We start from the raw sequence: 24021 nt of genomic DNA on the forward strand, positions 1-24021 counted from the left end.
AATGAATTCATTGGTGCCATCTTCACTGCTGGTTGGTCTGGCAGCCATGATAATCCAAGATATCCAACAAAGAACCGAGAGCAAAAAGGCAGGTCTTGCAGTCACAAAAGTGAAAGAAGAAGTGAAGTAAATGGGTGAGGATTTCATTTTTTGTAAAAAAAAAACTGTTAGCAACCAATAAAGTGTTATTTTAAGGTCACATGACTTGACACGCTTACGCTGCGCGCACCAAAGCGCTTCCGGGGGCGCTTACACGGCGCGAACGTAGGCGCTTCCGGGGGGCGCATACGCGGCGCGAACGTAGGTGCTTCCGGGGGCACTTACGTGGCGCGCCTAACTGACGTTTCGATAGTTTCACGGAAATGCAAAATCATTTTCATTTCATAAATCAAAAATACTGCTTTTAAATGTATGGTACTAAATGTCTTGCGTTATTTTACAATTACTGAATTGGTTGTTGTAACTGGTATAGGTATCTCCACTTTTTTGAAAATGCTAGTTTCTATTTTTTAATATGTGTTTCAAGGGTTACTTTACAGTGAAAGGAGGTCAGTCTCTCTGTCACAAGGATGGTGTCATCAGTGATGTCATGAGTGATGTCACTGACCATGTCATGAGTGATGTAATATGTGATGTCATCAGCAGTGCATTACACGCGCAAGTTATAGTGAGTCCAACTAACTATAATGTGGGAATTTCAATGGTTTTATGTCAGTAAAAATTCCAGTTAACTATAACTGGTGTGAAACCTATGGTTTTTTCAGTGAATATATATATATATATATATATATATATATATATATATATATATATATATATATTCGTTAAAAAGTTAGCATTGAAGAGTGTTCGACATTCAAGCTAGACTGTCAGTGATGTATTTTTTTCTTTCCGAAGGCTGTGAAAAAATTGACACGGAGTAGCTTTGTAAATGTACTTCATCTGCTATGGAATAAAAGATAACTTTATTATAAAGAACATGAAGGAAAAATGCAGCCTGATAGGATTACAATGAGCGAAAATTAAGAAGGAGCATGTTCTTTTAAGGACCTGAGAGGTACCCCTACCCACAATGCCTTGTAGTGGCAGTTTGCCTGCGAGTCTGTTCTTCTTCTTTTCTTTTTATTTTTTCAAGCTCCTTAAGGCACGATCCCTGAACACCTCTGGTGTTTTCTTCACACCTTTAAAACCACTTATTCTAGCTAAAGCTTTTTCAAAACCAATTCACATTACGTTTTAACATCCCTTCAGCTAAGCAAAACTACTTTTACATTGATCTGACATTTTTTATTCTAGTCGTAATGCCTTTCGTTTTCAATAACTGCCTTTCTTATGAAAGAAAGAAAACAAGTTCTGAAGCGCATACGATTTGTGTGATTTTTCCTGTCACCAATACATTAGTCAAAACGATGAGACATTTATAGTAGAATGCCAAAAAGGACACTTAAGTACAGGGTTGGCATCAGATTAAGATGCAGGACATGGGAGCAGAGGAAGACAAAAAGAAGATTGGAAAGATCTTAGTCTCTTCCTTCCTCTGAAAAAACATGTAAATTTGACAGAGTCCCACAGAGGGAGACCTACTGATTACAGACCACCTCCAGCAAGACCACAGATGTCACAGTCGAGAGGCTCAGAGCGACATGGTCCCACTCAATAGAAGGGTTATTGTCTAGACATCACTGTCCTCTCTCAATGCCAAGACTCTCATAGCTGTCGACTCAGAAGATCGCGATGATGCCAACTCCACCGCCATCAAGCACTATATTGACGTCCGCACATCCTACAACGTTGAAAAGGCATCTATCACCGGCGCAACTACAGTTATCGGCTAAAAGAGCTTGTACGACAAAGATTCCATCTATCTCTGGGTCGAGGATCGCTCAGGTTAGACTTTCTTCTTCTCCAGAGCGGGCTGCCTTTCTTTCTGCCCACTCCACTCAGCTTCTCAATTATATGAAGATCCAGTGGCTCAAACAAATGAACCACTTAATCCACTGAGAGCTATAGTACCTCCAGATCCTCTACAGACACCTTTTAGAGTCCTTTTTTTTTTCTTAAAGTGAATCATCCAATAATTCCAGTGATCTAATTAAACCCCTAGATACACAAGGACTCGACTATGCCCCCCGGTAGGCCGATAATCCATCAGCAAGGAACAGTGTTATGGAGAATACCTTGCGATACATCGACTACTTTTTACAGGAGCATGTCCAGCGATTGCCATCGTACCTGCAGGATACAGGGGACTTTCTGAGGAAAATTGACAACATAACTTGGCTGGATGATTACTTATTGATTACCCTTGATGTCACTGCTTTATATATAAATATACTTCACTTGGATGCCATCAAGGCAGTTGAGCACTTTTTAAGGACTAAGGGCCAGATGTAGGAAGCCTAATTCCGGTTGGTAACGGCCGAAATTACCGAATTTCCGCCGTTGCCGACCGGAATTAGGCTTTTCAGATGTAGGTGGCCACATTTCAGGATTCGGTAATTTACAGAATCAGTAATTTAAGGAGTCGGTAATTTACCGATTCCTTAAAATACCGATTCGGTAAATTACCGAATCCTGAAATGTAGGGAGCACTCAAATGAGTGATTTTCCCATTTCAGGATTCGTGGTGGTAAATTTCGAAAACCCTAAAAAATGCATTTTTTTGCAAATAATAACAGTTCCATGTGGCAGATATACATGCCCTTAGGGCATGTATGTGTGCCACATGGGCACCCCTACACAATTCAGGGGTGCAACAGAGTGTCAAAGTGACACCCTGCCACCCTTCAATATTTCCCCCTTTTACCGACTATTTTTCCTCTGTACCGTGGTTAACCTAAATGCTATCTAAATAGAAATAACATGAACTTAGCCTGTCTGTATGTATCTATGCACACCCTCGTTCATTTATCCATTTTTTTCATCCATGCATGTAATCACTTATTGACTCATCACATTCACCCTCTCATCTATACTGCCACAAGCACAAACTTGACAGTTAATGAAGAATGACTTTCCTTTCGCCAGACATGTTGTCCTTGCCAATGCTTTTTTGGATTATGAAGTAGTTGTTTAATTTCAGACCTTTGCCATGTATAGTTCTCTTTTAGATGATTTTACTTGAAAAAGCAAACGGTTATTATTATGTAGTGTCTGTTCTGTCTAAGAGACATGTAGAGCAACTGATGCACCTAATAGTGTCATTTTACGTTTCAGAGGCATTGTTGCAAGTATATTGGTGTTCTTATGCTTTGGTGTCACACAAGCTAAAGATGGACCGTTTTCAAGACCTCATCCAGGTAATTTCAAATAGAATTGCAATCTTTGCATTAGATCACATCGGCTTGTGAACACTAAGGGACAATATTGAAGTGGTGTTGTGTATAATGTTGCATTTAGCAACTTTTCCTTCGCTTTAGTCTGATGCTTGGGCAAACGTGTACTACCGTCAGGTTAATCTTGATCAGTTAAGGCTAACTCATGTTTCTGATACTGATCACAAAGTAAACCAATGTAGAGCAATATATCTGAGTATGGTTAGAAATGCATACTACAAATTTACTTGGAGCCTCTATAAATCAAATTATTTAAACGTGCATTTTATACCCCAATGGGAAGTTGTAGAGATGTTGTTTTAAGTCGATTTGCTATGGTAGGCTTTGTGCTGGCTTCGAATTCAACTGCTATCTTAGCACAAACCAAACGTTTGAAAGTCTAGCTTTTTTTTGTTTTTGTTTTTTTACTGATTTGTCCCTTTTTTCAACTGGATTTGAATCCCAAATTGGAATCTCTAGCATTGGTTGCTGTATAGATTCGAATGTTTTTGAATTATACCCGATTGGCAGACTAGAAATTGTCATAGTCCTAACTGAAATTAGAATGGCATACACCTATTATTTGTGCCTGTTTTGTGTCCATGGATGTTGATAATCTTAAACAAGCCAGATTCCTCGCGTGGTGTCTGCATCATTTTGAAGATATTATTCTACTCCTTTGACAAGGAAAATTCAACCAAACCCCACTTCAACCATCATCCACATATGGCAGATATGATATTTTTCAAGGGAGAGACTTATTTTCTACTTGATCTGTTTCTACTCAATCTATATACCCCTTTAAAGTTTCTCCCCTTTTGGCCGTTTCATGTGCGGGGAAAGAAGAAGGATAACTTCTCGGTTACTGGCTTTAGAAAATCTTTGCAAAATGTAGCTATTGTAGATTCACATTCTTTGTACTCTACTGTCATCTACTGTTGTGGGGATTTATTACACCAATTTGTTTTTCACATTCATTGTTTTCAGCTTCAGATATGACTAGAATGATTTGTGTGTGCTCTGAGTGTAACCTGTATGCAACTCAAATTTCAGTGCACACTGGTCGGGGTCAGTACCTTTGATCTGGTTTAACATGAGACTGACACTGGTTGGGGGTTGGTATGGAGACAACCCTGTTTAAATTTTGCATGTGCACCCGCTTTCCCTCCAAAGACCTCCAGCCATATCGCATGGAGTGTTCGGCGTGCCAGACAACCAGTGGAAAAGAAACCCCAATAAAATTACTGAAAGGATGGCTGAGGTGTTATTATACCATGTTGGTGAAGAAGGGCTGCACGAGTCACCTTAAGCAAGCTTTAAGAGCGAGTTTGGAAAAAGCATTGATTGGACCAGGGAAAGTGTACATGTAATTAGTGCAGTTAGACTGAAGCTAATCTCACAGCAGAACCTCTGAGCTTTGATCCAATGGTGTTTTATGCAGATAAAGTCTAAAGAAACCCACAGTGTGCGATTGGGAATCCGCTTTCAAGCCACACCCGAAACACGAGCACAATGAGTCCTATTGATGCCATATTCCCCATGCAAATTGATGTCTTTTATATCTGTATCAAAAGCTACATATGAAAAAATGTAGCTTGACTTGATTTAACTGGAGGACCACCCTCATAATGTGGACTGTCTTTGAAGCGGGGTTTACTGGTAGACACTGAGAAATATTGGGTTGATCCCATGCACATAAAGGACAAGGAGCATTTTACATTCACCCTCATAGTGACCACAGAGCAGCCTGACAACCATTATAATAGGAATGTCGCATTTTGAAGATTCCCCATCATCAGAGCTGTGCACTTTACAATTTTTACAGAAAGGAAAGTGGTTCAACTTTGCCCTTGAAAAGTCTCTTCCTTGACTCCTTACTGCCAACTACTTCATGGGGAGTGGGAAAAGTCTAGGTGCCTCCTGGCGTGATTGCTTAAGAGACAAACCTCACCCCCAGTAATTCTCGCTCTGAAATGTCAGGACGGCTTTATTGCGGGCTCGGAGGCCAGCATCAATCACCTGTTGTCCGTTTATAGAGAACAGGAGGGTGGCTTGTTAGCGAAGGCAGCTCCTTGATTAAATTGGGGGTCCTGCGAGACTCGGCGGCACAGGCAGAGGATCTGAAGAGAGAGCTCCTGATAGAGGAATTGCAGGAGGTGACCTGGGATATGCCTCGATGCAAGGCACCAGGCCCGGTTGAACTTACGGTGGAATACTACCAGACTTACTTGGCACTGCTCCTGCCCCATTTGCTGGAAATATTTCAGGAGGCCCTCTGTTGAGAGAAGCCATAGTCAATCTCCGAAAGCTGGGTAAAGACCCGTTGGATCCCAGCTCTCATAGGCCCCTTTCGATGTTAGGGTTCGACACCGAGATACTTGTGAAGGCTCTCGCGATTAAATGGACCAGGTGGTACCCCATTTAGTGGCTATGGCCAACTTTTATGTCCTGTGTGCCGCTGCTCTCCTGAGTGAGAACTGGGTAGGTAATATCAGAGTGCATACATATTGGGAGGGGTATGAGGCAGGGTTGCCCCCTTTCACTGCTCCTGTTCGCATTAGCCTCTGGCGAACCGACTTCGCAGTGACATGTATATGTCACACACTCAGAGAGGTAAGAGGCAGTGCTGCAGATCGTGACAGAATTCAGCACTGTGTTTGGCCTGCGGGTCAATAAACTGAAGACTGTGCTGCTCCCCCATGCAGTGCTGGTGCATGCACCCCTGACCGACCTCCCTCTGACTGAACTTCTGTGGGAAAGAGAGTATTTCTGAAATTTGGGAATTGGCTAATACATCATAAGCCCACTACTGTCTTAATATTGGTAGAGTCCTTGCAGGCCTAAGGAAATCAATAACATTTTGGGTTGGACTGCCTGTGTCAGTCATGGGCAGATTTGCATTGTCTAGAATATTTCTAATGGCCATTTTATATGCAGAATGCCAAGTACGCCATCCCAAAGTCCACATACTCTAAATTAAATACCTCCTTGTGTCACTGGTGTCGGCAGGTCAGAGGAGCAGAATTAAACTGGACGTTCTCAAACTAGGTACTGAATTAGGAGTTTTGGGGTTACCGGATCTTCAGTTATATTGTTTTGCTAGCCTACACCATTACATGGCACAGTGGTGTGAGAAGAGCCATTTGGGGGCATAGGGGACGGGTGTGGATCTACCACTGTGCCTCATGCAAGGGACGGGTACTCTGACCACACACCTCGTTATTGTCTGACAAGTGGCAGTAGTCTGTGAATATATGGTGGCACAGGTGTTGGGTTGGGCACCGTTTGTTAAAATGTTGCCCCTCAATTGGTTGCAGCCCTTTTGTGATATCAAATCTGTAATGGATATGTCGCCGAGGTCCGAGGGAGGCTGCCACACGGCTGGAGACCTCTACTCTACTTTCATCACAATGAGGAAGCTCCTGGACCTGTTTGGCCTTCACTGCGGCCAGTTTTGCAATACTCCAAGGTGTCCCACATGACTGTGAAATTTGGACTACTTTTCAAGCGGAACCTGCAGAATCCCAAACGCTATAATTGATGTTGGGCCCTGGGTTGACACTGGGGTTAATCTTGCGTATTAAAAAGACCCTCCAGGGCGATCGCCGTATTGATATGTTGGGGGTCTGTGACAGATTGGCGAATGCTTTACTTAAGCCCCTCACTGATGCCGCCTGGAAGAGAGTACTTGCTCAGGTCTGGGATGTGGGAAATATTGTGCGGTTCAAACTGACACCGTTTTATTATTTGCACCACGCTTATGACGCCACAGCAGTTACATAGAACCAGCAGTGCTTGGTCTGCTGCTTACCCAAGGTGTGAGTTTGCCTCAGCGTCTTTCCTCAGCATGATGTGGGACTGTGGAAGACTCCAAGGTTATTGGAGGAAGGCTCTGCGTTTTTTTGGTAGGTCACAAATGTACCACTGGAATCCTCCATCAATAGTTGCCTACTTTGGATACTCCGACGCACTGGCACGTGACAAAGATGAACTACCTATTTCCTCTCCGGAACCTGATACTCACTAAGTGTTGGTAGGCCACTTACTGGATACAGTCCATTGCACCAATGGCATGGAAATCAATAGTAGACCTGCAGGAGTGGGGAGCACCAGAGGAGAGTTTAAGAGCAGTACGAACTGATGAACATGCAGAACAAGGTTTAGAACGATGGGCAGACATGTTGGATAGCTTAACAGAGGTGGAGCTGCAGACGTACGACACCCGAGCTGTCTCCCGGAACCTGGATCCAGAGTCCTCCCTTGTGGAGGGTTAGAGTACTGACTCAAAGCTAGACTTAGACGAGTTTGTGTTCATTCTATATCCAGTATAGCGTTCCAGTCCCCCCCCTAAAGCCCAATGGATCCCATCCCAGTCCGCCAGAGCCACACTCAGCCTCTGTAAGAATTTGTCTTGATCGAAATTTGGGGCGTAAATGCTCCCCAAAACCAGCAGGGAGCCATCTAGAGTTCCTTTCACTAAGACATAGCTCCCTTGATCATCCACCTGCCGTTCAATCTCAACAAATGGGATCCCATGTCGTATCCAAATAGTGCCCCCCCCCCCCAGCGAAAGCTGAATAAGTTGTTGAATAAATACATCCCCTCCATTTTTTCCGCATTTTCTGGGTTTCAGCGTCTGTAAGGTGGGATTCCTGTAGGAACGCGATGTGTGTTTGGGGACGAAGGAGGAATGCATGAATGCAGTGGCATTTCTGAATTGAGCCTAACCCTCTTACGTTCCAGGTAAGCATATTATAGGACCCTTGAGGTTCAACTGACCTTGCCATATCCCCAGTGATAAAGTAGATTTCTTCTCATGGTAAGTGTTCGGATAGGCGTGACCAGAAATCCCTATCCCCCATAACTTTAACTAAACCCGGCACAGCGCTAAAACAGCGCAAAATCCAACAATAATGCAACAAGCAAATAACATCAATAAAGGTGCATCCCCTTGAAGGACGTGGCCAGTCGCAAACCTGGTCGTAATGCTGTCAATCATTGTTACCCCGCAGCTCTACGGAACTCCATCCCGGGGGAAGGTGAATGTTGTAATAGCAGAGGGAATGGTGGACTGGACCTAGCCCCCAGCGAGTACCAGGTATCTGGATCTCTCGGATCCATACAGGCCCTCAGTTACTTTCAGATTATACTACATTCAAACTGAAGCCCTAATCAGGAGGTCCAGCCTTCGATAAGATATAAAATGGAGGAAACCTATACAAACTAGAGAGCCCAGATATCAACTCGGACAACAGACATAATCTAAAATAATACAGCAGCAGCAATCTCAAAACTCCTGATTATAGATTGTAGAGTAAAGGTTTGGGCTTTACAGTCAATTGTCCATTAAATCATCAGCCGTTCTAGGCGTGATGGTGGGGAACAGGATAACACTGTGGTCGGAGTCTGACTGTAGGGTTCTGTCATCTGAGTCCATCGGGATTTTGTTTGAGTCTTCTTGGAAGGCGCCCGCAGTCGCCAGCACCCCTCCTGAACCCTCCTATGTTGTTCCTTCGAGGGTCCAGTTCATCTGCTGCCTCGGCTGGGTCTCGGCGAGCGGCGGGCCGCTCTCTCCATAGTCACCATCGAGCTCTGTGCAGATCCCTCCGCAGCACTGGCCTGGCTGGACCTTATGCACATCACTTCCATCCATTCCTCAACGTCCGCCTGGCTCTCAAAAAAAATTGTTTTCTTCTCCTGAATAACCTTCAGTCGAGCAGGGTATAGGAGTACATATTTGAGTTGTGCTTTCTGCAGTTTCTTTTTTACTGCTTGGTAGGAGGAAAGCTGTCTTTGGACCATCATGGTGTAGTCTGGATATAAGGAGACCCGGTGGTTTTCGTATTGGATGAGCGTTTTCTCCCTAGCCTTCTGTAGCAGGGTATCCCGGTCCCTGTAGTTAAGAATCTTCACAATCTGTGGATGTGGAGGCAGACCGGGCTTAGGATGCCCCGTCGGGATCCTGTGTGCCCGTTCTACACAGAAATACATCGAGAGTCGTTCGGGCGCTACATGGTTCTTGAACCATTGTTCCATGAAGTCCGCCGCCCGGTTTCCCTCACAGCGTTCCGGAAGGCCAATGACGCGGATGTTGCATCTATTTCTCCCTTCCGCGTCCTCGGCACAGTCCAGGAGCGTGTCCACCTGCTGTTGGAGTTGTTTCAAGGAGGAGGAATGTTCCACCACCGTTGGTGTGAGATCTGTCAAGGCGATACCATGGTCTCTGACTTGGTCCGCCAATTTGCCGCTGTCAGCCCTCAGGAGAGTCAGGCCGTTGTAAGCGTGCCCAGTTGTTGTTCCATCGCCGCTCTAGAGTCTCGTATCTCCTTGTGGATTAAATCCAGTTTATCTGGGGGGTGGTCATCGACTTGCCCGGTCGTGGCGGTCTCCGGCGAGGGGCCCGCACCCCCAGCCACAGTACGAGGGGTATCAGCGTCATCCCGCCTCTCCTGCCCCTTGGCCCGGTTTTTGCCCATGATATTCGGAATCTATCCGGTTCAACCAAGGGCCGCCCCTCCGGTCTGCTCTGAGAAAGGGACGTCCCGGTCCTCTCGGTCCCAAAGTCGCACAGGGGCGTCGGAGCACGGCAGCGTTCGTCCACAGCCAGGAGGGTAGACCGCAGAGTGAGGACAAGTACTCGGCCAGGTGTAGTATCTGTCCAATAAAGAGCCCAGTCAGCTCAGATATATAGTCTGTCTCCAACACCCAATGTTAGATTCCGACCATGAAGGGCCAGTCTCAATCCAGCTCCCTCGAACAGGCCAAGCTCCCCCCACAAAAACAATGGTGTCCCGCTAGAGGGGGAGGGAAGAGGAAGGGAGGGAACGGCAGGGTTCACTAAGAGTCAATGGACCAGAGGTCCCCGGGGGTCGTCCCCACTCACCACCACCTCTCCGCTGAGCTGCTCCCAGGTGACACATGTGGGCTCTGCGATGGAATCTGAAGTTCCAATGGGCCAAGCACCAAGGAAACTTATCAGATGCCATTCAAGTTTTGAAGGCCATTGCACGAGATCTGCAGTGGTGGCTACGTGACCACAGTTGGGCCACTAGCAGGCCCCCTGCTCTTCTCTACCCAGAGCTGATGGTAGTAATGGACACATCATTTCTGGTTTGGGGGGGGGGGCACCTCGGGACGTGGCGTTCAGAGGACTTTTGACTACAGCGGAAACTCTGCTTTCGAATTTGCAGGCCATTTGCCTGGCATTAACACCTTGGCTGCTGTGCATTTTACCCTCCTGTGCTGATATTTGCTGAATCCTATTGTTCATGACGAGCTGAGCTCGTCATCAGCACAGCTCAACTGTGCTGATGACGAGCTGAGCTCGTCATGAGCATCGAAAGGGTTAAAGGCCTTCCATCAACGGGAGTGTGGTGTTGGTTCTCATGAACAACACTACTGCCATGCGGTACTCCAACAAGCAGAGCGGGGTGGGCTCCAGGTTCTTGTGTCGGGAAGCTGTGTGCCTCTGGAGTTGGTTGTGGCATCCGGGCATTTCTCTGAACCTGAATTACCTCACAGGCTCCCTGAATACCAAGGAGGCTGAGCTCAGCGGAGGGCATCTGACAGATAAAGAGTGGTAACCCAGGGCATCTTCCAACAGTGGGGCGAACCCTGGCTATATCTTTTTGCCACTATCATGAACACAGTGTCAAACGTTTTTGTGTTGGAATTTCCGCTAAGAGACTCCGCACAGGATTTCACAGGATGCCTTCCCGCCCCTGCACAAGTTATCCTAGTTGCTCCGAATTTGGCCAGGAGAGTGTGGTACCCAGAGCTTCTCAGTATGCCGTCAGTCCTCTGATCACATTATCAGTTCGATAACTTTATTTCGGCCTCAGAGGGCCATAAAAGCACATAAAATGGTACAATGCAAATATTAAGACAATAAATATAGCATACTTTTAAAATGCATTTGCAATGCATAAAATGTATAATACAGAATTAAACGATGTTCAGTTATCGAACCCCATTTGAGTGTGGCAAAGGTGCGTACTAGTCACTAATATATTTCCTGCGCCAATGCCACATTGCATTCAGGAAACGTGACACAGCAAAAAAGGGGGGTGGGTATCATACTTCAAAACTCTCATGGCATGGAAACACTGTCGAAATCCCAAATTACGACAAATAGGGATTAGCCAATACCTACGTGCTCCCTCATACCCCGGACAAAAGAAAAATACATGTAGTTCATCTTCCAAAGGCTGGCCGCAAGCTGGGCATTCTTTCAGATTACCTCTATCCTATTTACTAGAGAAAACTCTTAAGTGGTAAAGTGCCCAATCTAATTTGGATATAGAGTTTTCTTGCTTGTGCAGGGAATACCACATCCAAAAGGTCTTCCCTTTTATACTCTGCTTTTACATCATGGAATTCCGAGGTCAGTCTAACCACCCCAGAGCTAGCCTGGAGATTATTTAGATTGTAGTTCTTGTAGTGACGAATCACTACCGCCTTGGGGGTCTCCGGGCAGGCAACATCCGGGATCTCCCAGAGCTCTGGTAAACCTATCTTACTACTAATGGACCTTATATGAGATAACCACCTAATATTTTTACCTTTCAGGGCATCCCATATGTCCTTGAATTCATTTTGATAGGACACGAGTTCCGGGACAGACCACAATCTTTTCCAAAATGTTAAGAGGGCGTACAGACATAACTTCCTCAATGGGAAGCAACCCCAAGTCCAAACGCAGTGGGACAAGTGGGGTACTCACAGGGAGTCCCATTATACTCCTGATAAAAGCATGTTCAGTTTTTGCCAGAGTGGGCGAATTTTGGTGGCCCCAGAGTTCTGCCCCATAAAGTGCCGCTGTCCTAGCCTGAACACTGTAGATTTCGATAACTGGGGCCGCTGGTTTAAACTCTGACTCTCTGTGGAGCTTCTGCATCCCCCCTACCACTCTTGTTAATTTAAGCGTGGCTTTAGCCAACTGCTGGTCCCATTCAAAATGTTCGCCCAGGGTAATGCCCAGATACTCGAAGGCTTTAACTCTCTCTCGAGGGGTCCCCCCTAACAGCGGGTTCGGGCGTGTCCGCCTCGGGGGATTGAAGATCATAAATTTGGTTTTGTCCAAATTGATCTCCAAGCCCCGCGAGGCACAGAAGGCTGCAAACCTGTCCAGGACACACTATATGCCCGTTGATGTCTTGGACAACAACAAAGTGTCGTCCGCAAACATCAGAGCGGGCACTCGTCCCGTAACTAGCCTCGGGGCATCTATGTTTCCCAATCCAAGCAGATGATCCACTAGGCCATAAATGTACAGGCTAAAAAGGGTGGGGGCCAACACACAGCCCTGACGGCCCCCCTGCCCGACAGGGAAGCGAGATGACAATTCACCCTGTTTCCCGCACCTCACCTGGGCGAAGCTGTCAGTGTGGAGCCTAACTAGGACATTAAGTAGCCTGGTAAGCCCAACTCCTGTAATACCTTCCAGAGTTTACGACTGGGCACCAGGTCGAACGCTGACCGCAGGTCTACAAAGATCATGTAGAGGCTGCCACCCTCTACAGTCACTGATTTCCAATATAAGACCTGCAGTCTAAATAGCTGATCCACAGTTGATATTCCCTGCCTAAAACCAGCCTGGAAGGTGGACAAAACCTCGTGTTCCTCCATCCAAGACTGCATCCTGCCCAGTATGGTGTGACCCATCAATTTTTGAGTAACATCTATAAGGCTAATTGGCCTATAGTTTGATAGTTTCAGGGGACGACCCTTTTTGTAAATGGGAACAATTTCAGCACCCCGCCAAGACTCCGGTGGGTCCATGCCGTCTAGAATACCATTGAATAGGACACAGAGATAGGGAGCCCATATCTCCGGTTCTGAACGATAAATATCCCCAGTTACCTTGTCCAATCCAGGGGCTTTATTCGGTGCCAAATTCAAAATGGCGTAATCCACCTCCGCCAGTGTAATCTCCAAGGTCCCCTCCAGTCGACACTCATGGGGGGAGGGCCTGGGAGAGAGACCTCAGGATCATGGCTGCACGGGAGGGAGTAGAGCCCCCTAAAGTTTGACTCTCAAGCCGAAGCTGCAATACTGGGTTCATTCATCAGTTTTCCTTCCTTGCTCCCAAAACTGACGATAGATCAAAAGGATTTAGAATCTTTGGCCTTGAGTGCTGTTCTTAGATCTTCCCAGTTATCTGCCTCCCACTCCTTTTTAGGTTTAAAGTATTTTATTCATGACAACATGTAAGGACAGACAAACATTTCAGGCGAAAATAGCAGGGCGGAGAGGCAAGTGTCCAAAAGTTCGATAATGAATAGCCATCCGTGAACTCCGCCTGCGCTCTGAGAGAAGGCTCCAGTCGCCCCAACATGTTATGACATTACCCATGAAAACCCCCCACCCCAACACACCCCCAAACACCTGAACTCCCATCCCCCCTTGCCAATCCCACCCCCGTCCAGTGCACAATCCCCGAGCTCAACCTTTAGCAGCGCAACAATACAAGAGAGAGAGACTCAATGGGAGATCAAGGAGCGGATTCCCCCTGGGCAGAGAGCCTCAAAAGGCGGAGATATTTGGGACAAGTGAGTTCCTTAAATTCAGTAACCAAAAGGGAGTGAAATGGCCGCCAGAGCTCCCTAAACTGATCCACATCACCTGCCACCGTTGGGGACAACTTTTCCATACCCAACACATGCCACAACCTGTGGAGCCAGCCAGTGCTGGACGGGACCATAGCAGTGTGCCAATGAATCAGAATGTTCTGAACCGCTGAGCCCAGAGCTATAGCTATCTGTCTTCCTCTACGGGAGCGAAGGGGGTACATCAGATCATTCGGCAGTCCCAGCAGAGTATAGGCAGGGAACCGTGGCAGTTCAATCTCAAAAGCAGAGTCAATTTCATCCAACACTTCCTTCCAGTAAGGGTCCAGGAGTGGGCAGTCCCACAGTATATGCGTAAGAGTACCCTTATGACCACATCCTCGCCAACACTCATTCGTCTTACTACGGTCAAACTCATGCACTCGTTCCGGTGTATAGTACCAATAGGTAGAGATTTTAGTCAAGGTATCAGTGAGTCCCATGTGGTAGGCTGAGTGTCGCGCTCTATAGGCTATGTGTTCCCATTCCTTAGGGCTCAGTGTCCTCCCCAACTCCCTTTCCCAACGCTCTCTCCCGGGATGATAAAAGTGTGTTGTCGGGGGCTGCAGCAGCTTGTACAAGTCAGTGATCAGTTTAGCGTCTGAAGTCCGTGTCATGAGCCAGTGCTCATAAGGGGAGAAAGGCCGATCAGCCATCTCTCGCACCTGCGGGTGGAGGGCCCAGTGGCGGGCCTGCATATAATGAAGTCTCTCCGTTTCCGGAAGTGAGAACTCCTGGCGGAGTTGGGGAAAAGGAACCACCCCGTCCGGGCCATAAAGATGACACAACGCTCTACACCCTGCCTGCTGCCACCTCGCAAACGCTCCCCTTTCCATCCCCGGGGTAAAGTCAGGGTTGTCCACCAGCGGGGTAAGCGGTGACGGGAACGTAGTGAGATCACGTAGAACGGCCGTAGCATCCCACACCCGTAGTGGCACCCTCGTAACACAAGAGGCATATAGATTTTTGGGTCTATGCGGGCGACGCAGGAAGGGGATTTCCTGCAGCGGTCTCCCAGCCACTGCCTGGTCCTGAAAGAGCCAATGCTTATCAGACTCCCACTTACTCCATTCCACCAGGTAACGAAGCTGAGCTGCCTGGAAGTATTTGCGGAAGTCTGGGATACCCAGTCCACCGGCCTCCGGGGCGAGCAGCGAGAGGGCTCTCCGTAATCTAGGCTTCTTCCCCTGCCAGACAAACCGAGAAATATCAGCCTGTAACTGCGAGATCCACCCTCCGGGCGGCTGGAGCGGCAGAGCTCGAAAGAGGTATAACACCTGGGGCAAAATCGTCATTTTGACAGCAGCTATCCTGCCAAGCCAGGAAAAAGCACCTCTATTCCATCGGCCCAATTCCTCTTTGATCTTGGCCCCCAGGGCTCGATAGTTCGCCGACACCATCGTCGCAACGGTAGGTGCGATCTGGATGCCCAAGTAGGGCACTGCTTCCGAGGACCATAACATGGGAAACCGCTGCTGCAAACAAGCCCTAGTGACTGGGTCAAGGGAGATATCCAGCGCAACTGATTTCCCCATGTTCATCTTAAATCCAGACACCGCGCCAAAAGAGGTGAGCTCTTCCATGCACGCTGGGAGGGCCACGATGGGTTTGTCAATGGACAATATAACATCATCAGCATAAAGGCTGACAGCGTGTGTGAAGGCTCCCATCTGGATGCCGGTCACTCGTGGGTTATCCCGCACCCGCTGGGCAAACGGCTCCATGTAGAGCGCAAAAAGCAAAGGTGAAAGCGGGCAGCCCTGCCTGGTGCCCCGCTCAATATCGAAGGAGGCAGAAGCGTATCCATTAACGCGGACCACTGCCGACGGGCGAATATAGCAATTAAGGATCATGGTGCGGAATTTCTCACCTATACCCGCATTCATAAGCACCCGTTCCAGGTAAGGCCAGTGGACTCGGTCAAACGCTTTCTCTGCGTCCACCGCCAACATCATACGCTCTCCTGGAATCCGAGAGGCCTTCTCCAGTAAATGAAAAATTCGTTTCGTATTGTCCACTGTCTGCCTCCCCGGGACAAAACCCGCCTGGTCAGAATCGATAAGGCCAGGCAGATGGAGAGCCAACCTAGCAGCAAGTATCCCCGTATACAATTTTAAATCAATGTTCAGAAGGGAGATCGGCCGGTAGGATCCACATTGCCTCGGGTCCTTACCTGGCTTGGGGATAACCGAGACCGATGCTCTGAGCAGATCAGGCGGAATGGCCCCGACTACCGCGAAGGAATTGAAGAGGCGCGTTAGGATGGGTGCCAGCGTCATGCAAATTGTTTTATAAAACAGCGCAATGTAGCCGTCTGGACCTGGCGCCTTTCCGTGCTTGAGTCTGGAAATGGCCGAGACCACTTCCTCGATCCTAATGTCCCTATCCAGATAATCCGCTTGCACAGAGTCCAGAGAGGGAAGTGTGATCGAAGCCAGATAAGTGTCCATCGCCTCCTCATCCGGAGGATCTCCGGTGTAGAGATCTTTGTAAAAGCCCCGAAAGACTGCAGCTATCCGCTCGTCTTCAGTTTCCGCCACGCCCGTCGTGCTAGAGATCTCCTTGACCAGTTGGCTCTGCCGCGCCACACGGAGCCTATGTGCTAACAACCTGCCGCAGCGGTCACCTCCAGTATAAAAGGCATGTCGCAGCCGCAAAGCGGCGTACTCCGCCCGGTCGAGATCCAGGGTCGCCAGGAGCTTCCTGGCTTCCTTGAGCTGCCGCCAAATTCGGGGGGCCCCGGTCCTGCGATGGATCTGTTCAAGTTCTCGAACACGATCCGTGAGTTCATCTTGCTTGGCCTGCCGCTCCCTATTATCCGCCGAGGAGATCGCTATGAATTCCCCTCTGATGACCGCCTTCAAAGCCGCCCATTGCGTGGCCCGACTCGTGTCTGCATTATCGTTATGGGATTGAAAGTCCTGAATCGACTTTTCAACTCGAGCCACCACGTCCGCCCTATGCAGCAGTGTATCCCTAAGGCGCCACGTCCGCGGGCGGAGTACCGTCGGGGGCATAGTTAACAGGACCTCGACTGGGGCATGGTCCGATAGGGAGATCACGCCCATTTCAGATCCAGATGCCAATGCTTTCACAGGGGAGGTAACCAACAGGTGATCTAACCGTGCGTACGTTTTGTGGGCATGAGAATAGTACGAGTAGTCCCTATCCGTCGGGTGCAGATGCCGCCATATATCAAGGAGGTCCACCTCATCCAGCTGAGCCTTACGGTCCGCCGAGAGTTCTCCAACTTGAGGGGAGCGTTGCGCCGACCTATCCAACGCCGAATCGAAGACAACATTGAAGTCACCCCCGAGTATGACATGCCTATCCTGGGAAGAAGAGACCTCCTCGATCGCTGCCTGAAGAAAGCGGTCCTGACGGTCATTAGGACCATAGAGGGACCCTATCGTAAAGAAGAGACCTCCAATTCGAAATCGATAAGCCAATAACCTACCCTTTTGTTCAGCAAATTTGTGGAGAACCTCCCCCTTGAAGCGCCGTGCCACCAGAATCGCCACCCCAGCAGTCTTAGTAGTGCAAGAAGAAAAGAATTGTGTGGGGAACTTGTGTGAGCGGAGTCTATGAGTGTCCTGTGACAGTAAGTGCGTCTCCTGGAGGAGACAAATATCTGCCTGTGTGTTCTCCAAAAGTGAAAGGACTGCTCGCCTCTTTACGGGATTGTTCAGACCCCGGACATTCAGGGTCACTACTCTACAAGTGGTCGGAGGCATGAGTGATGTGGCAATATACAGCAACAAGGGCCCCTCGTTGAAACAGGGGGATAGGAACCACAATCAACCCGCAGTGCCGCGGAACACCAAGCAAAGAACAGAGACACCGAAAGCAGATAATACCAGCCAGACCATAAAGCAGGCCACGCCACCAGCAGCTCACCACTCTCACGAAACTGCCGGTAACCTTTCTCTCCTCACTCCAACATCCACGCCAAGCCGAGAGGCAGTCCGCCTTCCCGACTCCAGAGCCAGTCAAAAGCAGATCAAAAAGCACAAACAAAGTCAAAATGACCAGGAACCCCCGCGTGCACTGGGCGACCCTCCCTCCCCTTCCCCAACCCCCAGACCCCAGACCCCATCCCGGATCCCAACTCCCAATGCCCCCCCCCAACTGTTCCCTGTCTCCCCCCTCCCCTTACCCGCAACCAGTCCCCTCCCGCAACTGGGACCAGATCAACAGCCTTAAACACCCCCTTCCCCACCCCCCAAAGAACTTGTAATCGGACAAGCCCGTGGAAAGTCAAAAATAGTGGACGTCCAGCCACCTCGCACCCCCCATTCCCCCCACCCCCCCAGACCTCCAAACCTGCAGCTCCATCACAGCGATGTCGATCTCCCCCCGGAGTTCACTTATGCTGTCAGCGCGACCTCAGCTGCAGCATCAGCTCCAGAGCCATCCTGTACTGCTGCATCCGACTCCGCTCGGGCCCTAGGGGAGCCCGCCGCGACAAGGAGGCAGGAAGGAGAACGCCGGCCGGGGACCGTCTGCCAGCCGTCTCTAGTAATCCGACTCCGGCGCGGTGTGTGTGCTCTGTCCTCAGTGGCTGTGATCCCCAACACTCCACACGTGTCCTGAAGAGAACGCAACTGGTGCAAAGTACCATTCCACCTGAAAATGAGCCGGAAGGGATGTCCCCAGGAATACTGAGTGCCGTGCTCCCTGAGAAAGTCAGTTGCAATTTTAAAAGCTTTGCGTTTCTGCAGAGTAGATGCAGCCAGATCCTGATAGAGAGCAATCCGGTGGCCCCTGAACTCCAGGGACGGTCTCCTCCATGCCTCCCTCAGTATCCGCTCCTTCAGGGGGTAGTCCGGCAGAAAAGCCAAGATGTCAGGAGGAGGCGCAGAATTGCGGCGTTGCAGGCCCACCCTGTGCGCCCTGTCAATCCGAATGGCAAAGTCAGCCGATTCCCCCAGCACCTCTCTAAACAGCTCCACGAGGTATGCCGCCACATCTTCCCCCTCTTCTCGGGGCGGCACACCCCGGACGCGGATGTTGTTGCGCCTGGAGCGATTCTCAAGGTCCTCTGTGTGTGTCTGTAGGTCAAGGTGCTGCTCCCGGAGTCGGATGACCTCCTGCTGCAGCTGCGTAATTTCTTCGTCCCTAGCGTGGCCCGCGTCTTCCACCGTGGATACTCTGTCACCGAGCCCTTCCACCTCCCTCCGTATCTCACGGACCTCGCCTGCAACTTCCTGCTTCAGCGTCTGAAAATCGTCCCTCAGCGAGCTGAAGAGGGACTCCAGGAAGGACCTCGTAACTGGGGGTTCCCCTCCACTCGCTCCCTGGGCACCGCTCGAGTGGGGTGGAGATGGGTGTCCTCGGTCCTGTCGTGCATTGCTCCGACTCCATCTCAGGCAGTGTGCGGTCCCCCTTTCGGTTCCCCCTGTTGTTCAAAATGATGGCGCTCGAGGTGCCCTCTCGAGAATTCACCAGCCCAATCCCAAGTGCAACGTCGGAGGCCTGTTGCCGGACCCCTACCAGTGGGTCGCGTCCACAACGGTAGACCACTCTCCCGGGCCCTCAGCAGTAAGCTGCCCAGCTCTGCTCAGTTCTCTTCTCTTCTCTCCTTGCCCAAGCCACTCGGCTTCGGGCACTGCGTCACTCACTGTACTGAGGGATCGCACCTCCAGCTAGGCCACAGCAGACCCCTAGACGCCACGTGGGGGCTGCAGCAGTGCCCGAATGGGCGTATGGTTCCCCCACTGCCAGGCCCGGAACACCACCAGGGATCACCTCAAGGAAGGGGGCCTGACCCAGCTCCAGTCTTATGGCCAAGCGCAAAGGCGGGCAGAAACACTGAGGCCCAGGTCCGGAGGCCTCGAGGGGAGAAGGCCGCTCCAGTCGATTCCTGTCAGTACCCAGCCGCCTGACTCACCGTCTGGTTCCGCTGCTGCCCATGAGCGCCGCTTCGTGCCCTGCAATATCCACCGGATGGCTGGGGGGTCCCTGCTGAGCAGCGTCACTGAGGCCTAGAGCGCGGACCAAAGCCGCGGTCTCGCGTAGCCGGAGACCCCAGGTCCGGCACCTTTCCTCCCGGACCTCCGCTCCAGCCCGGCCCCGCTCCGTTGGGGTGTCGCCAGCCCAGGCTAGGCCGTCCGAGTCCGGTATGCAGGGCCTACAGCGCTCGGTAATCCACGTAGGGGCCGTTCAAAGTTGTCGAGGCCCAGGACCAGTCGCAAGCCTCGGCCTCGCAGTACTTCCGACCCCGACCCGGGGTCGGAGTCTCTATGGCTCCCGGTCCTGTCGCCCAGGCCTCCGGCTCCCGCAACAGCGCAAGGCTCGAGAAGCCAGCGCTAGCAGGCAGGGTCAGCGACACCGCCACAAGCACCCAGCCGATAGCAATGGCCGGGCAGGACCCGCCTCCGCTTCAGGCCGCAAGCCGGGTCTCGCACTCCGCAGCGGCGCCCCGTCCGGCGTCCGCCCAGTGCTCCAAGGGGGAGACCAGGGGTCCCCTATTCGCTTCACCGGTGTGGCGGGCCCCCGCTCTGTCCAGTGCAGCGTCCCGGGGGGAGGATTAGCACATGTATAGCAGGAATGGGTTCCGGGGATCGCGGAGCTCACCGAGAGTGCGACTACTCAGCCCGCCATCCCGGCCACGCCCCCCCTCCCACTCCTTTTTAGCCCTCTTCATGGCCAACTTATACTGACGCCTGTGGAGCTTGATCTTATCTTTACCCTGTAACCTGACCGCACAGACCAGATCACTTTTGGCCTTCCTACAATTGGCATCATACCATGGGTATTCTGGCTAAGTAGCAGGGTAGGATCCTTCACCAAAAGCTGCATTATATACATCTCCATGCATGGAGATTGAACAGCACCAGATAATTGTGTTTGATATGCCAACCAAAGTGATGAATGTCATTCTTCCTGCCAGGCACCCATTCACAAAGTGCATTTGCGCTGTGCAGGGAATTGTTGACTGGTGTGGAGTCCATAAGACAGATCCTTTACAAGCCAAACTGTTAGGTTCTGTTGTTCGTGAGAACTATAAAATATTATTTGTCTGCTTTTTTGCCAGACCAATCGTTCTTGTTTAAATTACTCCAAAATATTTCCTCCCAAACTGTTTGTGATGCCACAGTGGGAGCATACCTTGGCCTTGATGTTTCTCATGTGTACGCCCTTAAAGCCAATGCACTGCTGATTCTTGTCTTTTGACCCAAAAGACTCTCCTCCTGCTTGTGATCACCTCAGCTTGTTGCATAAGTGAACATCAGGCACTGTCCGCGCAACTGCCATACACCAACTTATTTCCAGGCAAGCTTGTGCTGGACTTGGGCTGCTTTCTTGCTTAAACTTGTGACTACCTTCCGCATTGAGCAGCATTATTTGCCTCACCTCCGTTCTGCAAAGAGGAGAGCCTTCATCGACTGGACCTCAAAAGAGTTTTAAGATTTTATAAATAATGAAACCAGGACCACTGTGGCGACCGTCTGCTTTATGGTGTTTCCTGGGGTGAAGAACGTAAAGGCTATGTAGAAGAGATTCAGTCAAAGTGGATAGTCCTATGCATGAACATGAAATATGCACAGGCCAAGAAGCAGCAGCCAGAATGTCTGAGAGCCTATTCCAACAGGGCTAAAGTTGCTACCACTGCATTGCCACACAAGTGTGGCAGCCCTTAACGTCGTGGGTATCTGTGCATATGTTCACAAAGCACTATTGCCTTGACTACCAGGTCTGGGAGGAAGAACATTTTGGCCTTGCTGTCCTTTTCCGCTTTTAGTCCACGTCACAGACTTTCCACCTGGGGTACTGCTTTGACATTTCTTTTAAGGTAAGGAATCTGGGGTTAGAAGTAACCATCAGAAGAACAAGTTATGTACTTATGGTAATGCTCTTTCTGGTGGATATTTTATCCAACTTCAGATTGCCTGCTGCCCTACTATCTCCCCATTCCTTGGAGTGGCCTTTTTGGAGCATTTCAAAGGTCCCAAGTTAGCAATCTGCACACTGGTACTACTATTTGTTCATGTTGTGCGTCTGAGGCCATGAAGAGTCACAAAAAGGACTTCACTACATAGGCATGGTGTTTTTGTGGCTCTGCTCCATTTCCATGCTTATATGGAGGCAAACTGAATTGTACCACGTAGTGGCACACAGGAGAATTACTCGTGAACACTTTCTGGATCCAATCTGACCATTGGGAAGTTTTTCGAAGGTGAGGAATCTGCAAGTTCGAGGCATGTGGGCTGCTGAATTCATATCTTAGCATAGATCACCGCCTAGGGTTTGGTCCGGATGTTTGCACCTTGTTGTCTTGGAAGAGTCTTCGAAGTATCACGTGATAGGTGACTCCTCCCCTGGACTACAGTGCGCATGGGCATCTTCTCCATATTCAGATTTGTTTTTTCCCACCATTGGGTTTGGATGCACTTCGACACCTCCAACTTCGGGACCGAAGTTTTCCAACTTTCTAAGGCCAAAACCTTCTATATTCAATGGTATTGTTTCCGCTCTGTATCCCTCGACTCGACAACACTTCCACTTCTCTCCGGTCGTCGACGCAGGCCGTTGGGCCTATTCGACGCCACGTGGGCCTCCTGCTGATGGAAAGGACCCCGTTTAAAAAATGCCCACAGTGTGGATCCAAATTTCCACACAGTGATAAGCATAAAGTATGCAACAGATGCCTATCTCCAAAGCACAACGAAGAACACTGTCCAGCTTGTGCTCTGTTCCGGTCAAAGAAAACTACTCGGAACCGAAGAGCTGCTCGACAAGAAATGCAGCAGCAGGCACCAGAACCAGAAAACTTTTTCGATGACTAACATGAACTCCCAGAGGCGGAGGGCTCCGAAGACCTGGAGATAGTCACCTTAGAGGACCAGTCGGACTCCGATGACCAGATCACACCGGGGCAAACCGTGAGTACCAAAGCCCCTACCCCGCCTCCACCTCCAGACAAGGCTCTGGTCAAAGCATCGCCTAAAAGCCTTCGCCGCGACCGAAACGCCGCTTCAGAAGCCCCACCTTCCGACTCTGCTCCGAAGACCACACCGAAGCCTTTCGGTACCCCGGGACCGAGCAAAACACTTCCCAAAGTGGCCTCTGCATCGAGCAAAACCGCTCAACCGAAAAAAGTCGTCTAGCACAAGAAGGCCGTCGAGTCTAAAACTGCTGCAGAGCCGAGAACGGGCGTCTACACCAAGGAGGTTGTCGACTCGAAGAAGGCCGTCGATCCGAAAAAGGGTGTCGACCCCAAGAAGGTCGTCGGTCCAACGACTACCGTCGAGCCGAAGAGGGCTGCCCATCATACAAAAGACGTTCAGCCTAAAAAGACACTCAACCCAAACAAATCCGTCAAACCGAAAAAAGCTCCACACCCAAGGGTCCTCGAGTCCGAAACTAACCCGAAAACAAAAAATAAAGACAAGCAGGAGACCGATCAAAAATCCTCTGCGCAGAAGCCACGGACCGTGGATGAAGAACTTTTTCATCCAGATCCAGTGTACCCAGAACAGAGACTGTATATACACCCTGATACAGGACATATATCAGTCTACAATAAAAACAAGAGAAGACTGGACACTGAAGCCCCCTTCTCCTGTTACTCCTAAGAAAAAGGACTTTGGCACATCCCCTTCAAGACCTTTCACACCTTCTCCTTTCACTCCTAACATGCCTTATGTTCCATATTCTCCTCCACCTATAGAATATGATGAGGAAGAAGACATGGGTGAAGATCCTCAGGATGATTTTATACAACCTAACGATCAAGGAAACCAGGATAACACATTAAGTGACCATAATGATCCTGATGACACAAATTATACACAACCCATACCTGATCCCTCTCCATACCCCACAAAGCCATCTCCTACTGACGACACTGTCTTTTAACCAACTAGTGGACAGACTAGCTCAGTATCCGGGCGTACACATGCACACTGACCATATAAAGGAGGATTTTCTATTTAACGCCATCCCAACATCAGAGAAGAGTGTACGTGTACTCCCTATGCTAAAAGGAGCACTAAAGCATGCACCAGACCTCTTCAAAGACCCAGCCAGGGTGCGTGTCCTCAATCCAAGAATTGAGAAAAAATATAAACCTGCCCCTACAGACCCCTCTTATACCA

The 24021-nt window shown here is 49.6% G+C and overlaps 1 protein-coding gene across 1 annotated transcript in view; it reads left to right on the forward strand.

Moving 5' to 3' along the window:
* The window catches only part of PTDSS2 (phosphatidylserine synthase 2), a 313173-nt gene that overhangs the window by 45814 nt on the left and 243338 nt on the right, over nt 1-24021 (forward strand). Inside the window, exon 3 of the mRNA XM_086957848.1 lies at nt 3217-3299. Coding sequence (XP_086813974.1) covers nt 3217-3299 — 83 coding nt within the window. The remainder of the gene's footprint in view (nt 1-3216; nt 3300-24021) is intronic.

Source organism: Lissotriton vulgaris, chromosome 2_1 (assembly GCF_964263255.1).
Source record: "Lissotriton vulgaris chromosome 2_1, aLisVul1.2, whole genome shotgun sequence".
NCBI lineage: Eukaryota > Metazoa > Chordata > Amphibia > Caudata > Salamandridae > Lissotriton > Lissotriton vulgaris.